Here is an 18,015-nt window from a genome sequence, read left to right as displayed (position 1 = left end):
CTAGTCAGTGATGCCCATATCCTGTTAATGTATTAAAAAAAGTAACACCTCACGTAAAAACTTCCCAGTTTACTATCTACCACTGATGTTGCAAAGCGAATCAAAGAGTGACTAGTTAAGTCCCCTATATTACATAATGTACTTCAACTTAAGTTTCCTTGGTTAACATATGAATTTACAATTCAAAGATTGTTTACCATGGTAATGTTCAGCTGTCTTTCTGCGTAATGTCTCCACTGTATCTTCAGAGTCTGCCCATTCCAGTACTAATCGTCGACCATACAAGTGAGTGCTGTGGCAAAGAGCATTGAAGGCTTTCTGCAGAAGAAATAGACTTTTGAATTTCTTTTTGAAATAAGAATAAAATGTATTTGTCAGTTACACTTGGCTGTCATTTGTAAAATAAGTTTTTGTGCAAATGTAAACAGCAATTAAACTATAAATTGCTATCTTTGAAGTGTTTATTTAATTCAACACATTTCTACACTAATTGGGTAACCTCCCTAAGTGCAAACCTAGCAGATAAAACAGCTGTGCTCGCAGAACTGTTTGGTATCATGATGGTTTGTATAAACAATCCTTTTCCACCATTAGAATTAAGGCACAATCTTAACAATTCAACCAGAATTATTGAAAACAAGTCTCAAATCACAAAGAAACGGCCTTAATGCAGAACTTTAATAAACAACACAAGATTAAAACAAGAACACAGGGAAGTTCATAATTGTTGTCAACAGCTGGAATTAAACTCAGGGGCTGGAATGACTAATAGGATTTAGCATTTTTCGCAGTTTATCTAGCAGTGTGGGAATCCATACTTGGAACAGTTATGCATAAAGCCTCCAATTCTGGAATCACAGAATCACTAAAAACTTATTGACCAGGAGGAGGCCATGTGGTCCATTAAAGGAGCAGTGGTGTTTTGTCTCACATGACCAATTTTTATTTGCAACTCTGAAAGCTCCTCATCCTCAAATACCTATCCAAATCACTTTTAAAATTATTTACGGAGAGCTTTCAGTACCTTTCCAGGGAGAGAATTCCAGATCCTTGTGACTCAGTGAAAAAAAGGACGATATTTTCACCAAGTTACTCTTGATAATCTTGAGAATAACTATTAGATCATCACTTATTTTTCACTGTTCCAAGGAGAATGGGGCAAGGCCTGAGATGACATCAAGCAAACACAGCCTTCCAGACTGTGTAATGTCCTTCGTCCGCACATCGGGAGGGGGGCAGGGGGGTTACGTGCCACATGTGGGAGTACCATCTCAGACTATGCAAACAAGGACCACACACACACACACACACACACACACACACAACTCATATCTTACAGACAAGGTCCCACACAACACCATCCCACTAGCAGAGGTGGTGGCAAAACAGCATACACTTGACAGAGAGTTGTCCTGGGAGCCCTCAACACCGACTGCAGACAGATTATTAGTTACCAAAGAGTTTAAAGGTTATCAGGATGCGCAGGACTGTAGAGTTGAAGTGAAAATCAGATCCTGCCAGAATCTTATTGACTGGTAGAACAGTCTCGAAGAGCCAAGTGGTCTACTTGAGGCTTTACATATGTTTGCTTCTCACAACTGTAACTAATGTTATGGATCAGAGCTGACCCTCTCAAAAGATATTAAGAAGGTAGCCTAGACCGTGAATTTTTCTTATTTCAAAGGTAAATGCGAGGTGCTGTGTTCCAGATGCAATTTGTTTGGTCGAACTATTTGACGTTAAGCAAAACACAATTTATTCAACCACTACAGTTGAAATACAACAAAAGAAAGAGGAACTTGGAACAACTTAACTCCATTGGAAAACTTAGCAAAATAATAGATTATTTTACTGCCAGATAGGAAGTCTTCCAAGACAGTTACATCCCATAAACACACCCTTGGAAAAAGGCAAATTCAGAAAAACTGATTTTCTTGCTGATAGGATTGCACTTAAGACTAAGAGATACATGCAGCAGCTTCCCACAGACAGAGAGAGTGTAGCAGCTGAGAGAGATTCACTACCTTCCAACCCTGCTGAGGCATAGCAACAACTGCTGAAAGCTAACTAAAAATACTTGATCTGTGAGAGCTTGACCATACCCACTCAGGCTGCTTCTATTGTCCCAACTTTTAAAAAAACCCAAGGCCTCACAAGTCGTTTATCTTCTCAGACTGCATAGTCCCTGTCTCCCAATCTCTCTCTAAAAGAAACCAGGACAAAACACACCTCTTAAAGCCACAATATTGTCACACCAGTTAGCTATACAAAAACTCTAACCTTAAGCAGTCTTGTTAACCCTACATTAATCTCGGGCTCTGAGTGCAGTCTTGATCCTGTATTAAATGGAGCCCTTATGATGAAATCCTGCGATACATTTGGACCCTATGATGATTTAAACGCTAATGTTCGATTTGACGATGAATTAACTATTGCATCCTCAATGTGTTAGATCATTTATTTTTGTTCTAGCTTTTTAAAAACTGACAAACTATTGTGCAAAATTTCCTAGTTGGTGAGTTGGATTTGTTTAATTGCTAACATAATCTATCCTCGTTAAGTAATGAAGATCAGTGGCAGGTAATCATCTTAGCATTCTGTAATCTGAAATATGGTGATAAATCTTCAGTCATCTTTATTAAGAGGGACTAAGGTCTAAAGTGATTGGTTACTCTTTAAATAATTTTCCTTGCAGGGTATAAATGTTTGTCAGCAATTTTGTTTTAAATGTCCAAAACAGTGCAAAATCTCCAAAGTGAAGAAGTCAACAAAATTACCTGCTTGAAACAGGACTCTCAAGTTAAGCTGCTGGAGAAATTGCTGACCATGACAGATAATGCTTAACAGTTTAAGTATGACCTCTTTGAATCCTTTTCCTTGCGCAACTGTGGCCATATTAAACCAGACTAAAAACCAAAATATGACGTTATTCTGCTCAAGAAAAGTATTCAGCTGTGCAAACTGCCTTTGACAAGCATTTTAATTAGATACTTCAGATCTCTACAATAGAGCACATCAAATTAAACTTAGATCAATTTCAAATTCACTGCAAGTGACACAATATATAACAACCTGAAATTGATTTACCTCCTAAGTCAGATATTCACAGCAAGCTCTTCTATGAGATATAGTACTGAAATTGTGCACTTATTCACAGACAATACAATGTTTTTAAAAATTAAGTAAAATGGCTCTTCAAATTTTATTTGCGTGGATCCTCCAAAACAAACAGGAAATGTTGCTTTCAGTTTGCATTAAAAGGAAGGTCTCTCTCTGTAAGTAAACAAATAACTAGAAATAATCCCAAGTACCCATCCTTTGCTGCAATGTATTTTCAAATAGCTATATTTGCCTTTACTTAATTGACTAGCTTTAAAGACAATGGAGATCTAAGCATAATGTTTTATTCACTGCTTTATTAGCACATCTTTTATTCAACATTAACCAAGATATATACATACTCTGGTTCTTAAAGCTGTTTTTCTTCTATGTATTGTGGTGAAGGCTGAATTGGGAAAGTGTGCTTCTATTAAATTTTCACATAATAGTATTAAATAATATGCAATATTGTTTATAGTTAAAAGTATTGCATAATACGAATGTAAAAATTACATATTTTGAAAAGCAAAATAAAATTTCAATAGAAAATGTTAAATCTCAAAAAAAACTCAGTGAATTATTTCAGAAGAAATCACCTGCAAACAGAGGGAAGGTGGAAAACAAATAGGCAGTTCCAATTTTCATGGGTTTAAAAGTGCTAAGAATCATATCCATGAAATGTATCTCCTGCACAACATTCATAGATATTCAAAGTGAATTGAGAGTTACACAGATTTGCCAATTGGAAACGGAGTATTTACGGAGGTTTCATCCCAAAATTTGTCACCTCTAATAACCCAAGTCATGTAACAGTTCCCCCAGCTACAATATTTTCAAGATAAATAGACAAAATTCTCAAAATGGAAGAAACAACTTCTTTAAATGCCCCTTTTATTGCTGACAGCATCGCAGATGAAAGTGACCAGGAGATTCATTTTTAAATCCTAGAAATTTCTGGATAATCCTGGAAAAAAGGTAATCCTACATGAAACAAATAGTAGAGCTAATGTGTTTTATCCTTACCCTGGGGAATGACTTTTAAACACACACAGATTGGACATGAAGAAAAAGTACCATGATTAATGATATAACGTTTACATTTAAAACAGTATCCAGCACATAACCAAGTGTCCCCTGGACAAAATTCAACAACTTTTCGTTAATCATAAATTGCATGAAAGCAAAACCACCATAGAACTGGAAATTAAGCATATTCTACATTTCAATGAGATTGCCAATCATTCTTCAAAATTTTAGCAAATATAGGTTCAACTATGTCCCTGTTAGGGTGAAGGGAAAAGCTGGCAGGATCAGGGATTCCTGGCTAGTGAGGGATATGGAGGCCCTGGTTAAGAAAAAGGCGGCAGCATACATTGGGTTTAAGCTCAAGTGAATCCCTAGAAGACTATAAAAAGCGCAGGAGCACACTTAAGAGGCAAATCAGAGGAGTAAAAAGAGGTAAGGAGAGGAATCTGGCTGATAAGGTTAAAGATAAACCCAAGAGGCTGTATAGCTTTATTAGGAGTAAGAGGAAGGCTAGGGAGAGAATAGGTCCCCTTAAAGATCAGCATGGCCATCTATGTGTGGAGATGCAGGAGATGGGAGAGATTTTAGTGAATATTTCTCCTTACTGTTTACTGAGGAGAGAATCATGGATGCCAAGGAAATAAGGGAAATAAGTGGGGATGTTTTAGACCACATACACATTACCAGAGAGGAGGTGTTTGCAGCCTTAAAGCGCATTAAGGTGGATAAATCCCCTGGGCCTGATCAAGTCCATCCTCGGATGTTGCGGGAAGCTAGGAAAGAAATTGCAGAGGCCCTTGCAGAGATGTTTGCTTCATCTTTAGCCACTGATGAAGTTCTGGAAGACTGGAGGGTGGCTAATGTTGTTCCATTGTTTAAAAAGGTAGCAAAGACAAGCCAGGGAACTACAGATCAGTGAGCCTGACATCAGTGGTAGGCAAGTTAATGGAGAAGATACCGAGGGACAGGATCAACCAACGTTTGGATAGTCAAGGTCTGATTAGGGATAGTGAGCATGTATTTGTGCGCGGGAAGTCATGTTTAACAAATTTTTCACAGTTTTTCGAAGAGGTAACCAAGAGGATACATGAGGGTAGTTGTCTATGTGGACTTTAGTAAGGCCTTTGACAAGGTCCTGCATGGCAGACTAGTCATGAAGGTTAGGTCGGATGGGATCCAGGGAGAGCTAGTTAATTGGATTCAAAATTGTCTCGATGGTAGGAAGCAGAGGGTGATAGTTGAAGGTTGTTTCTCAGACTGGAGGCCTGTGACTATGGTGTGCCACAGGGGTCAGTGCTGGGATCTCTGTTATTTATTATTTACATAAATGATTTGGATGTGAATGTACAAGGCATGATTAGTAAGTTTGCGGATGATATAAAATTAGCAAGTATTATTGATAGCGAAGAAAGTTACTAAAAATTACAGCCGGATCTTGATTAAATGGGGAAGTGGGCTGAGGATTGGCAAATGCAATTCAATCAGATAAGTGTGAGATATTTCACTTTGGAAAGTCAAACCAAGGTCGGTCTTATACAGTAAATGGTAAGATCCTGAGGAGTGTTGTGGTACAGAGGGACCTAGGAGTACAAGTACATAATTCGTTGAAAGTGGTGTCACAGGTAGACAGGGTGGTGAAGAAGGTATTTAGCATGCTGGCCTTTCGAAGCACTGAGTATAGGAGTTGGGTCATTATGTTACAGTTGTATAAGTCGTTGGTGAGGCCACACTTGGAGTATTGTGTACAGTTTTAGTCACCCTGTTATAGGAAAGACACAGTTAAACTGGAAAGTGTGCAAAGAAGATTTATGAGGATGTTGCCAGGACTAGTAGGCCCGAGTTATAGGGACAGGTTGGCCAGGATAGGACTTTATTCCTCGGAATGTAGGAGAATGAGGGGTGAACTTACTGAGATGTATAAATCATGAGGGGCATTGATAGGATGAATGCATATTGTCTTTTTCCTTGAGATGGGGAATTGAAATCTAGAGGGCATTGGTTTAAGGTGAAAGGGAACAGATTTAAGAAGGACCTATGGGGAAACTTCTTCACGCAGAGAGTAATGTGTATATGGAATGGGCTGCCAGAGAAAAAGCGGTTGAGGCAGGTACAGTAGCAACATTTAAAAAACATTTGGATAGATACATGGATGGGAAGGGTTAAGAGGGATTTGGACCAAAGGCAGGCAATTGGAATTAGCTAAGTGGGCACCATGGTCAGGAAGGGCCTGTTTCCATGCTGTATTACTGACTCTTGGTGGCTCAGTTTCTCTTCACAGGACTGTAGTGATTGTAGCGAGATCAGCCAGGTGGACCTCATAGATAAGTGGGGCTGTTATTCTGGTCCAATTAGGGAGCCCTGGCTGACAGATATAAACTGGAGGAGTGACATCCTGCTCACTCAGAAAGCTGGCTCTGAGGAAGCGGGGTCAGTTTCAAGGACTCCCCACGTGTAAACAAAGGGTGACTGGCCTCTTTGGAATTATTTCAAGGAGAGTCCTGCCATCCTGGAGACACGTCTGGAGGGCCTTTGTTTCATTCCCTCTGTGGTAATTCTCTTTTCCTGAGATAAGAAGGCCAGAACTGCACAGAGTACTCCAGGTGTAGTGTAATGAGGCTTCTACATAATTTAAGGAAGACTTCACTACTCCTGTACTAGAATTGTCTTGTGATAAAGGTTAACATTCCATTAGCTTTTCTAATAGCTTACTGTACCTACATGTTAACCTTCAGTGACGTATTGACAAGGACATCCAAGTCCTTTAGCAAATCTACACTTTCCAAGTTCTCACCAATTAAGAAATGGATAACTTCAAATTTTTCCCACATTATATTCTACCTACCACTTTCTTGTTCAATAACTTTGCTTGTCCAAATCCTCCTAAGCATAACAACATAACATAAGAACTAGGAGCAGGAGTAGGCCATCCGGCCCCTCGAGCCTGCCCTGCCATTTAATAAGATCATGGCTGATCTTCTTGAGACTCAGCTCCACTTACCCGCCCACTCACCATAACACTTAATTCCTTTACTGTTCAAAAATTTATCTAGCTTTGCCTTAAACACATTCAGTGAGGTAGCTTCAATCGCTTCACTGGGTAGGGAATTCCACAGATTCACAACCCTTTGGGTGAAGAAGTTCCTCCTGACCCCAGTCTTACATCTGCTTCCCTTTATTTTGAGGCTATGCCCCCTAGTCCTAGTTTCACCTGCTAGCGGAAACAACCTCCCTGCCTCCACCTTATCTATTCCCTTCATAATCTTATATGTTTCTATAAGATCTCCCCTCATTCTTCTGAATTCCAATGAGTGTAATCCCAGTCTCTCCTCATAATCCAACCCTCTCAATTCTGGAATCAACCGAGTGAATCTCCTCTGCACGCCCTCCAGTGCTAGTATACCTCTTCAAGTAAGGAGACCAAAACCGCACACAGTACTCTAGGTGTGGCCTCACCAGGACCCTATACAGCTGCAGCATAGCCTCCCTGTTTGTAAACTCCATCCCTCTAGCAATGGCAGACAAAATTCCATTTGCCTTTTTAATTACCTGCTGCACCTGCAATCCTACTTTTAGCGATTCATGCACAAGGACACCCAAGTCCCTCTGCACAGCAGCATGCTGCAATTTTTTTACCATTTAAAACATAGTCCATTTTGCTGTTATTCCTACCAAAATGGATGACCTCACACTTATCAACATTGTACTCCATCTGCCAGACCTTTGCCCACTTACTTAGACTATCTATATTCCTCTGCACACTTTGCTCTACCACTCATCTTAGTGTCATCTGCAAATTTTGACACACCACACTTAGTCCCCAACTCCAAATCATCTATGTAAATTGTAAACAATTGCAGTCCCAACACTGATCCCTGAGGCACACCACTAGTCACTGACCGCCAACCAGAAAAACACCTATTTACCCCTACTCTTTGCTTTCTACTAGTCAACCAATCCTCTATCCATGCCAATACATTACCTGAAATACTGTGCAACTTTATCTTATGTAGCAGCCTTTCGTGTGGCACCTTGTCAAATGCCTTCTGGAAATCCAGATATACCACATCCACAGGTTCCCCACTGTCCACCATGCAAGTAGTGTCCTCAAAAAATTCCACCAAATTAATTAAACATGACCTACCCTTCATGAACCCATGCTGGGTGCTCCCAATGAGACAATGTTATGTCCAAATGTCTCGCCATTTCTTCCTTAATGATAGATTCAAGCATTTTCCCCACTACCGAAGTTAAGCTAACTGGCCTATAGTTACCTGCTTTTTGTCTACTTCCTTTATTAAAACAGTGGCGTCACATTGGCTGCTTTCCAATCTGCGGGAACCACCCCAGAGTCCTGTGAACTTTGGTAAATAATTACTAGTGCATTTGCTACTTCCCCATCCCCTCTTTTAGTACCCTGAGATGTATTTCATCAGGGCCAGGATACTTGTCTACCTTTAGCCCCATTAGCTTGCCCAGCACTGCCTCCTTCGTGATAATGATAGTTTCTAGGTCCTCACATGCTATAACCTTCTTGACATCAGTTTTCGCTATGTTATTTGTGTCTTCCACTGTGAAGACCGACACAAAATAACTGTTTAATGCCTCGGCTATTTCCTCATTCCCAGTTATTAAATTGGCCTTCTCATCCTCTAGAGAACCAATGTTTACCTTCGCCACACTTCTACGATTTACATATTTATAGAAACTTTTGCTGCCTGTTTTTATATTTTGAACTAGTTTACTCTCATAATCTATCTTATTTTTCTTTATAACATTTTGTGGCTTTCTGTTGGCCTTTAAAGATTTCCCAGTCTATTAGTTTCCCACTAATCTTTGCTTTTTTGTATGTATTTTTTTTTAAATCTGATACTTTCCTTTATTTCCTTAGACATCCATGGCTGACTATTTCTTTTCCTACAGTTCTTCCTTATCACTGGAATATACTTCTGCTAAGCACTGTGAAAAATCGTTTTGAAAGTCCTCCACTGTTCCTCCATTGACCCACCATAAAGTTTTCGTTCCCATTTTACCTTACCTAACTCCTCCCTCATTCCATCATAGTCTCCTTTGTTTAAGCACAGGACATTGGTACTGGGTTTAACCTTCTCACGCTCCACCTGTATTTTAAATTCGACCATACTGTGATCGCTCCTTCCGAGAGGATCCCTAACTGTGAGATCATTAATTATTCCTGTCTCATTACACAGGACTAGATCTAGGATAGCTTGCTCCCTCGTAGGTTCCATTACATATTGTTCAAGGAAATTATCACGGATGCATTCTATGAACCCCTCCTCAAGGCTGCCGTGACCGACCTGGTTAGACCAATCGATACGTAGATTAAAATCCCCCATGATAATTGCTGTACCGTTTTTACATGCATTAGCTATTTCTATGTTTATTGCCTGCCCCACCATGATGTCATTATTTGGTGGCCTATAGACCACACCTATCAGTGACTTCTTCTCCCTGCTATTCCTAATTTCCACCCAAATGGATTCAACCTTTTGTTTAGTAGAACCTATATCATCCTTAAAAATCAGAGCAACACCACCTCCCTTACCTTCCTGTCTGTCCTTCCGAACAGTTTGATACCCCTGGATATTTAACTCCCAGTCATGACCATCCTACAACCATGTCTCAGTAATGGCCACTAAATCATACCCATTTGCCATGATTTGCGCCGTGAACTCATCCACCTTGTTTCGAATGCTCAGAGCATTCAGATAAAGTGCCCTTATGCCAGATTTTGCACCTTCTTGTTGGGTCCTATCACCTCCATTACTAACAGCTCTTGAGTTCTCCTTCCCTTTAACTTTTCTCCTAATTGTCAATGGAGTTGAAGCTTCCTCGTCACCTGCTAACCTGCTGCTTTGCCTTACATTAATTGTTATACTCCCTGTACGCTCACTCCTCCCTTCCCCCCTACTTACTAGTTCAAAGTTCTATTTACCCTTTTCGCCAGAACACTGGACCCGGCCCTGTTCAGGTAGAGTCCATCCCAGCGGTATAGATCCCTCCTGTCCCAGAACTGATGCCAGTGCCCCATGAAAAGGAAACCCTCTTTCCTACACCACTCTTTTAGTCACAAAACATGTTTTACATTTTCCTCGTAACCCACATTCTTGTGTAAATAAAAGTAAAATACTACGGATGCTAAAATCATAAGCAAACAGGGGACACCATAAAACATAGCAGGTCAGGCAGCAGCTTTGGAGAGAAACAGTTAATGTTGTGACATTTCTGGTATGATTCATTCAGAAATGAAAAGAATTGGAAAATAGGTCATTATTTATACTTTTGACAGAAGCACAGGAGGAGCAAGGGAGTAGACGGTATAGAAGCCCAATGCAAAAGACAAAGAGCTGCTAATTGCAGAGAAGCGGAAAAAAAGATGCAAACAGGGTGCAAAGTAAGCAACGAAGGGGAGAGAATAAGTCCTGCTACCAAGTGCAAAGTAAATAAGACAGAAAAACAAAACTGCTTTGGGGGAGAAGGAAAAGAATGAGAGAAAAATGGAGGGCACACAAAGTGGTCAGGTTCCAAAGCTACTGAATTCTATGTTGAGATCTTGAGGCTGTAGAGTGCTTAAGTGGAAGGTGAAGTGTTGTTCCTTGGGCTTCCTGCTTAGCTTTGTATCATCTGAAAATTTAGAAATATTACATTTAGTCTCCACTTCCAAATCATTCATATATATTGTGAACAACTGGGCCCAAGTACTGATCCTACAGTACTCTGCTAGTCTCAGTCTGCCAATGCGATAACAGCCCATTTATTCCTACTCTGTTTTCTGTGTGCTGGCCAATCCTTGGACCATGCCGGTATATTACTTTTAATTTTGTGCATAAACCACCTCTGGGAGATACAGTATCTGGGAGATATATCCATCAACTCTCCTTTATCAATTGTCAGTAACATCCCAAAAAGATCCATCAAGTTCGGCAAACACAATTTTCTATTCACAAATCCATGCTGACTGTGCCCAATCATATCATTTTATTCCAAGTGAGTCTTTATTACATCCTTCATGATAAGATTTTTACCATTTTCCCTGCTACTAATGGAAAGCAGACAAGTCTGTCAGTCCCTGTTCTTTTCTCTCGCTGCTTGCTTGAATAGTCAGGCGAGACTTGGAAGTTTCCAATCTGCAGGAATCATTCCAGAACGTATGGAATTTCGGAAGATGATTACAATGCATCGACTATAACCACAGCCAACTCCCTTCAACATTCTGGGACGTAGACTACCAGTTCCCAGGGACCTTTGAACTTTTGGTCCCATTAATTTCTCGAGTACAATTTTCTTACTGATACTAATTTCATTCAGCTCTTCATTGTCCCTAGTCACTTGGATCTCTAATCGTAGAAAATTCTTCGTAGTGTCCCTCAGCAAAAACTGACACAGACACAAAGTAGTCATTTGCTTTTTCTACACCGTGCTATAAATTTTCCTGACTCTGCTTTTAATGGACCAACAATTATCTAAGTAAACATTTTCTTTTCATGTAGCTGTAGAACTTTTTACAATTCATTTATCTATTTCTGCCAGGTTGTATCCACACTCTATTCTATGTTCCTTTATCAATTAATTGGTTCTGCTTTGCTGTATTCTAGAAATTTCCCAATCCTCAGATTTATTACTTTTTCTGGACAATTTGTCAGCCTTTTCTTTTGGCTGACCAACTTTTTTTTGAGTTTTTGCATTTTTGAGTTACTGTAGCCAGGTAAAGGTTCTTTAAAAATTGTCCATTGTCGTCTATATATACAGTCATGCCTTTTAATGTACTCTTCCAATTCAATTCAGCCAACTAGTGCCTCATACTTTCATTATTGTGCTTATTCAAATTTAACTCCATTGCTTTAATTTGCACTACCTCACCTTCAAACATAATGTAAAATTCTGTTATATTCTACCAGAGTATGATTACTCATCCTTAAAGGTTCTTTATAACAGGTTATTAGTTAATACTTTCTAAATGACAGAATATTTGATCTAAGACAGCCTGTCTTCTAATAAACCTATGTAAAATGTTGGTTCAGTCTCAATTAGAGTATTACATATGGGTTTTCTAAAGTTCAGAAAAGATCTACAAGTGTTGTTCCAAGGATGTGCAACTTTCATTATGGAGCAGCTGGAACAGCTTTCCTTGAAGTCTAAATCAAGTGCAGATTTGACAGTGATGATCAAAATGTTGAAGGATCTGGTCAAAAGAGGCAGGGAGAACAATTGTTCTCTTTATTTGAAAGATCAAGAATCAGCGAACACTGATTCAAGATGACTGTGAAAAGAAGCAATGGTGACATTAGGATAAAATTGAGAGTATAGCAAAGGTAGATTTAATCATGGCTTTCAAAGAGGGTACTACACAATTAGCTGAAGCAAACATGCATAACTATGAGGAAAATGAATAGATAAACTGTACTCAAGAAAAATAACAAGCACATGATGGTTTAAGACAGTAAGAAATAGGGACAGAAGGCCATTCGTTACCTTGAGTCTGCTCTGCCATTCAACAAGATCATGACTGATCCAATATTCCTCATGTCCACATCCCTAACCTTTCCCCGTAACCCTCGATTCCCTGCCTGATCACGGATCTATCTCAGCCCTAAATGTACACAAAGGACCCTGCCTATCAGCTCTCTGTGATAAGCGATTTCAAAGACTCTCACCCCTCGGAGAGAAGAAATTCCTTTGCATCTTAGTCTTAAATTGGTTCCCCTTTATTGTGAGACTATTGTTCTGGTTCTAGACTTTGTTGTGAGAGTAAACACCCTCAGCATTTATCCTGTCAAGCTCCTTAAGAATCCTATATGTTTCAAAGAGATCACTTCTCATTCTTCTAAACTCCAGTGAGCAGAGGTCCAAACTGTTTAGACGTTGCTCATAAGACAATCTCTCCATACCAGGGATTATCCTAGCAAACCTTCTCTGAACCGCCAGTGAAACGATATCTTTCCTTAAATAAGAGGATCAAAACTGCTCACAGTACTCCTGGTGTGGTCTCACCAGCATCTTGTACAGCTGCAGTAAGACTTGCCTATTCTTATCCTCCAACCCACTTGAAATAAGGGCGACATTCCATTAAGCTTCCTGATTACTGCTGCATCTGTGCACTAGATTTCTGTGTTTCATGCACAAGTACCCCCAAGCCACTTTATGCTCCAGCTTTTCTCCATTTAAAATTACACATTCTTTGTATTCTCCCTTTGAAAATGAGCAACTTCACGTCTTCTAATACGATACTCTATTTGCCAACTTTATGCCTTCTTACACTTTTTGCGTCATCTGCAAGTTTGGCTACAGTAAATTTGCTTCTTTTGTTCAAGTCATTAAAATATATTGTAAAATGTTGTAGTCCCAGCACTGATCCTTGTGGAATCCCACTGGTTACAAGTTGTCAACCAGAAAAAATACACAAGCTTATGGATTTACAATGAGAGGTGAGTTTTAATCCCCACTCACTGTTTCCCGTCATTTGGTCAATTCTCTAGGCATGCCAAGATACAACTTCCTAAAACCATTGGCTCTTATGACTTAATATTTTGCAAGGTACCTGGTCAAACACCTCCTGGAAGTCCAAACACAATACATCTACCGGTTCCCATCAATCCACTCTGGTTGAAACCACTTCAGAAATATTAGACACAATTTCCCTTTCTTGAAGCCGTGTTAATTCTGCTGGATAAGATTATGATTTTCCAAATGTGGTGCTATTACTACCTTAATAATGGATTTTAACATTTTTTCCAAAAATAGACATTAGGCTATTCAGTTACCTATAGTTACCCACTTTTGAATAGGGGTGTCACATTGACAGTTTACCAATCCTCCGGTACCTCTCCTGAATCTGAGGATGTTTGGAAAATTACAACCAGTGTAGCAACTAAATATCAGTTTGAATGGCCTCCTTCTGTGCCACAAGTATTTAGGATTCAATGACCGTACACATCACACATATCTATGGATTTACAATGAGGGGTCAGTTTTAATCCCAAAAATTGAGCAGGTGAGGAGAGAGAAGGGTAGCTACCGGCAGCTGAAAGTTGGACAGGCTCTGATTTACAGCTAAGCGTCAGAGTGCTTTGGGAGATTCTCACCAGAAGAAAAGGGAGTTTGTAGCTTTTCCACAAACAAGCAATCACTCATTTAATTAACTAGTTTGAAATCATGAAAGTTATCCGAGTGATAGGATAGTTGCTAAATCCATATTGAAACATATTTGGCAAAGATTATCTTGAAAAATACTGTACCTTTGCATCTTGCTTTGTGAGAAAGTCTACAAATCCAAAGCCCCTGTGTGCACCCGTTCCACCCATTTTTTTAGGTAATCGCACAGTCTTTATTTCTCCAAAGGTACTGAAACAAGAGAAATATTGAAAGATTCATGCACAATCCATTCGTGCCACTCAAAAAATCATACAATATCCAAATGTTCAGAGACAATGTCTATGTTTTTGAACTCTAGTTCATGAAATAGTCAACTTCTCTTTCAATTTTCTAATAGTACAAATCAATACTGGTTGGCAAGGAGAAATTCACTATATATTAGCCAGGCAAAACTTAGTCTCAAAATTTAAGAAAGAGAACTTAGGAGTCCATAATATCAACAAATATTTACACGGTAACCAAAATTACTGTCTGTATGTGACACCATTAATTTGTACTGAGTTGATTCAGGGGAATTAGTGTCTTGTTGGAACAAAAACAATGTTGCTTGAAAAGCTCAGCAGGTCTGGCAGCATCTGTGGAGGAGAAAACAGTGTTAACGTTTTGGGTCTGGTGACCCTTCCTCAGAACTGGATGTCTTGTTGGGTCAACTGGTTTAGTTTTCAGCTCCGTTACCACAGTGCTGAAACAAGTTATTGAAACAAATAATTGGCTTAAGTGCCAATAACACTGTAAATGTAACTCACAACCACTAAATTACAAAATCGTGGTATTTTTCAAAAATTCATTGGAGGGATGTGGGCATTGCTGGCTGGCCAACATTCATTGCCCATCCCTAGTTGCCCTTGACAGGTGGTGTTGAGCTGCCTTCTTGAACTGCTGCAGTCCATCTATGGGTTGGCCCATAAAGCCAGTAGGGAGGGAATTCTACGATTTTGACCTAGCGATGTTGTCGTTCTGGTCCCATTTTCTATCCTATTTTTATGATTTGACTTACCCTTTTAGCTTCTATCCTTACTTTATCAACTCTCTATTTTTACCTAATTTTCTTCCTCACAGATTTAAATTGAAAATAATTAATTACCAATGCACACAAATAAAAAATGTTAATGGTAAGTCTCCTCAGGTTATGTCCTGATGCTACTACATATGATGTGGTGAGGCAAACTCTCAGATACAAAAATGACAGAACTGAATTGGAGTAGAAATTTGCAGCACAGCTATATCTATACCTGGTACTTGACTCTTCATTATGCCAAAGAATGTCCAAGCTACAATGAATCTACAATAATATAATAATGTGCCTGTCATAAATTACACTTTTATTTTAATTTGACAATACTTGTATTTCTCTTCTATTGAATCTATCAATTCCAATGAAAAATATTGGTCAGACATCAACTGAAAATCATTTGAGGTACCGTACTTCCTTACTCACAAAAGCAATGTTCCTTTGAACAAACTCAGTATAACTGAGGTGAAATTAAACATATACTATTTAAAAGTGGAATGTTGAACTGTTCTGTTATATTAATCCATACAGATTCAGAGTTCTTTCAATGCTTCGCCAAACATTTTGCAAGAGAACTATAGGCCAGCAAAATGCAGCATTCTTTCAAAAGCAATACATGGTACTGGCTTCAGGATCTTAAAACTTCAACCAACAAAAATTTAATTGGTATGGCTAACTTTTAATAGAGGATTTTCTCAGTGATATGGTACTTGGTTAATCTTTAAAGACTACATATAATGCACTCGTTTATTGTAGTCTAGTCCAAACCTAAAACATGCATGGTTACATGGAAAAGAAATCATAATGCAATGATCCAGATAATAAAAAAAAGACAAATTATTTTTACCTATTGTCAAGAAACAAACCAGTTAAAAGAACATGGATTAGATAGTTTGATATCAAATTAAGTCCAAAAAAAAAAACATGGTCAGTTTCACAAGAAAAAAATCATTGCGAGGACTCTTGGATTCCACTATTCCATTTCTATTCTTAAAAATCTTCTCATATCTTTATAAGCAAATTAAATAAAAGTTCTTTAAATTTCATAAAGGAGAAAGTAACAATTTGTAGCTTACAAACAAAACTAAGTACAGAATTTGCTGATTTTATAAATTAAAATCAGAAACTTTAGCATTCAATAAAAAATACTTATGCATTAATATTTGACAATGGATTTATTTAATTGCACACTTTTTGACTAACTGGCAGGTTTGTAATCGCAAGAAATATTGCCATGGTCATGTACAATGCATCCGATTTTTAATTGCATCTAATTATTTTCTATCTCACTATCCAAAAATAAATATGTTCTGTATATTAGGCTAAATGAAATGTGAGCCCAAAATCTGCAGTAATGAATACTTCATTAAGCAGAGAGGCTGCGACCATATACTAAACAAATGCACCCAGCATGATCAAGCATTTAACTCCAACATTTCATGAAACACTACAGTGTGCAAATTTGTGATTATGAAAACGATGAATGAATCTGCACGTTCCTTTTCAAAATTCTGCCGATGTAATATTCAAGAAGGAAAACCAGAGTTAAGCAGAAATGTTATGCATACGCTGTGAAGCATATCATGACTGTTCAGGGTGCTGGCACAATCATTCAAAAATAAGCTGAATGTCCCTAACTGTGCAACATCTGTGTAATGACAGGACCGATTTATTAGATCTAATAGAAGATACGAGAAGGGTGGCTGAAGCAGAGGTTAAAGGAGATACCAAAACAGCTGCAAAACAGATGCAAACACAGTAAATCCACTTTGTTCCGCACCCTTTTCATGACCTTTAATACAATGAAAATTCAAATGTTAGGTTTCAAGAGAATGAAATGCCATTATGAGACTGGCACTGCTAGACTGCAGGAACAAAGGATTAGTCATGTAGTTTTAAGAAAAATCCACAATCAGCCACAGAGGTCACAAGTATAAGCACAAATATATTTGAAATCTGAACAAGAAAAAAAAAAGGGTATTGGTTTGCATTTATGACACGTCGGCATAAAGTTTAATGTTCCTCTTGTTACATCGAAATGTGGTAAATTTTTATTATTAAACTGGTACTAAATTCACAATACGTTATAACATGTCACATTAACAAGTGCACTTAAGTTTAAAGAATATAAACACTTTCCTTTCTGCTAACATTTTAAAAGTATTTCTGAAAAATAGTTACGAGTGTATATGGAAAAATGCCCACTTAAAAGTTGTTAAAAGTGCCAGATAAACTGAAGGATTATTCATAATGATCTTTAGCAGGAGAGAAAGTGGAGAAACATTTTTAAAATAAATTTATTTTAATAGATCGTTCAAGAGAACATTTGAACATGGAATTATTTTGAAACTCAGAAAGGAATCCAAATGTTGATAACTGAATTATAAACTCCTCAATTCCAGTTAGCAATTTAATACAGCATTTTATAAAACAAAACATTTGATTATTGGGCTATTTTATGCCATGATCATCTTGCTTAATGTCTTTAACGTTTTAAACAGCCTTAATTCTTAAACCGAGAGTATATACATATTTGAAGAGAATCAACATATTAGTTGTGCCAGAACATCTACAAGGAGCATAATATCTATTCAGAACTTGATACACAGGCCTCAGCATTTTAAAAAGCCATGCTTAAGTTCTGTAAATAGTGCAAACCATTTGCCATTACCTTATTGTCAATTGCAAAGTTTCTACTTACTGCATGT

General features: G+C 38.3%; 1 protein-coding gene across 3 annotated transcripts in view; it reads right to left on the bottom strand.

Annotated features, from left to right (window-relative positions):
• Positions 1-133: 133 nt before the first annotated feature.
• Positions 134-18,015, bottom strand: part of rbm19 (RNA binding motif protein 19) — a 120,753-nt gene continuing 102,871 nt past the window's right edge. For all 3 annotated transcript variants that reach the window (XM_048611396.1, XM_048611397.1, XM_048611395.1), the window contains exons 22-23: positions 14,379-14,484; positions 134-318 (exon numbers count right to left, since the gene is read on the bottom strand). In XM_048611396.1, coding sequence (XP_048467353.1) covers positions 163-318; positions 14,379-14,484 — 262 coding nt within the window. In that variant the 3' untranslated portion in view covers positions 134-162. The remainder of the gene's footprint in view (positions 319-14,378; positions 14,485-18,015) is intronic.

The sequence above is a fragment of the Rhincodon typus genome, chromosome 24 (assembly GCF_021869965.1).
Source record: "Rhincodon typus isolate 14 chromosome 24, sRhiTyp1.1, whole genome shotgun sequence".
Classification (NCBI taxonomy): Eukaryota; Metazoa; Chordata; class Chondrichthyes; order Orectolobiformes; family Rhincodontidae; genus Rhincodon; species Rhincodon typus.
Note: the sequence above shows the minus strand (reverse complement) of the source record. Positions and strands in the feature narration are given on the sequence as shown.